The 517-nt window shown below is 16.1% G+C and overlaps 1 protein-coding gene across 1 annotated transcript, besides 3 other annotated features; it reads right to left on the bottom strand. All coding sequences in view use genetic code 6, as the record gives it.

Annotated features, from left to right (window-relative positions):
* Positions 1 to 29: 29 nt before the first annotated feature.
* Positions 30 to 63: a microsatellite.
* Positions 30 to 74: a microsatellite.
* Positions 68 to 108: a microsatellite.
* IMG5_061330 (hypothetical protein) lies at positions 82 to 271 on the bottom strand (the record flags this gene model as incomplete). The annotated part of the gene is made up of 1 exon (XM_004037072.1): positions 82 to 271. A coding segment is annotated over one exon (188 nt), but the record flags the coding sequence as incomplete, so codon positions are not given.
* Between the last annotated feature and the right edge of the window lie 246 nt (positions 272 to 517).

The following is a 517-nucleotide window of genomic DNA, read 5'->3' as shown; positions in this document are numbered from 1 at the left end:
TAATATATAAAAAATAAAAATATAAATAAATATTTATAATTATATATTTATATATTTATATATAATTATTATTTTTTTCTTACTTTAAATTATTTGTATTTTTACTTTCTGTTTTTTTATATTTATAAATCTTATATTTTATTACAATTTCTTTGTTCAATATCTTTTATTTTTGTTACTTTATCTTTTTCTTTTATTTGACCTTCGTAATTTCTCATTATTTTAAATGTTCCTTCTTTTACAATATAAACTCCATCTACTTCTTGTTTTTCTTAGAAAATCACACTATTTTTTCCATATTATTTTTCTTCAAATAAAGGCAATATTCTTCTTAAATATTAGCTTTTCCATCCTTAAAATATATATAAACTACTCAGAAAATCATAAATTTTCCATTCTTTTATTTCTTCTAAAGGATAAATTATATTTTTAAATATTTTTTCTGATATTAAAGCTAATTATGTATTCATTAATATACGCGCTTCTTTAAAATTTTCATTTAATTTTATTATTTCGG

Source organism: Ichthyophthirius multifiliis, assembly GCF_000220395.1.
Source record: "Ichthyophthirius multifiliis unplaced genomic scaffold scaff_1120509250278, whole genome shotgun sequence".
In the NCBI taxonomy this organism is placed as follows: domain Eukaryota; phylum Ciliophora; class Oligohymenophorea; order Hymenostomatida; genus Ichthyophthirius; species Ichthyophthirius multifiliis.
The sequence above is the reverse complement of the archived record's forward strand: the minus strand, read 5'-3'. Positions and strand labels throughout refer to the sequence as shown.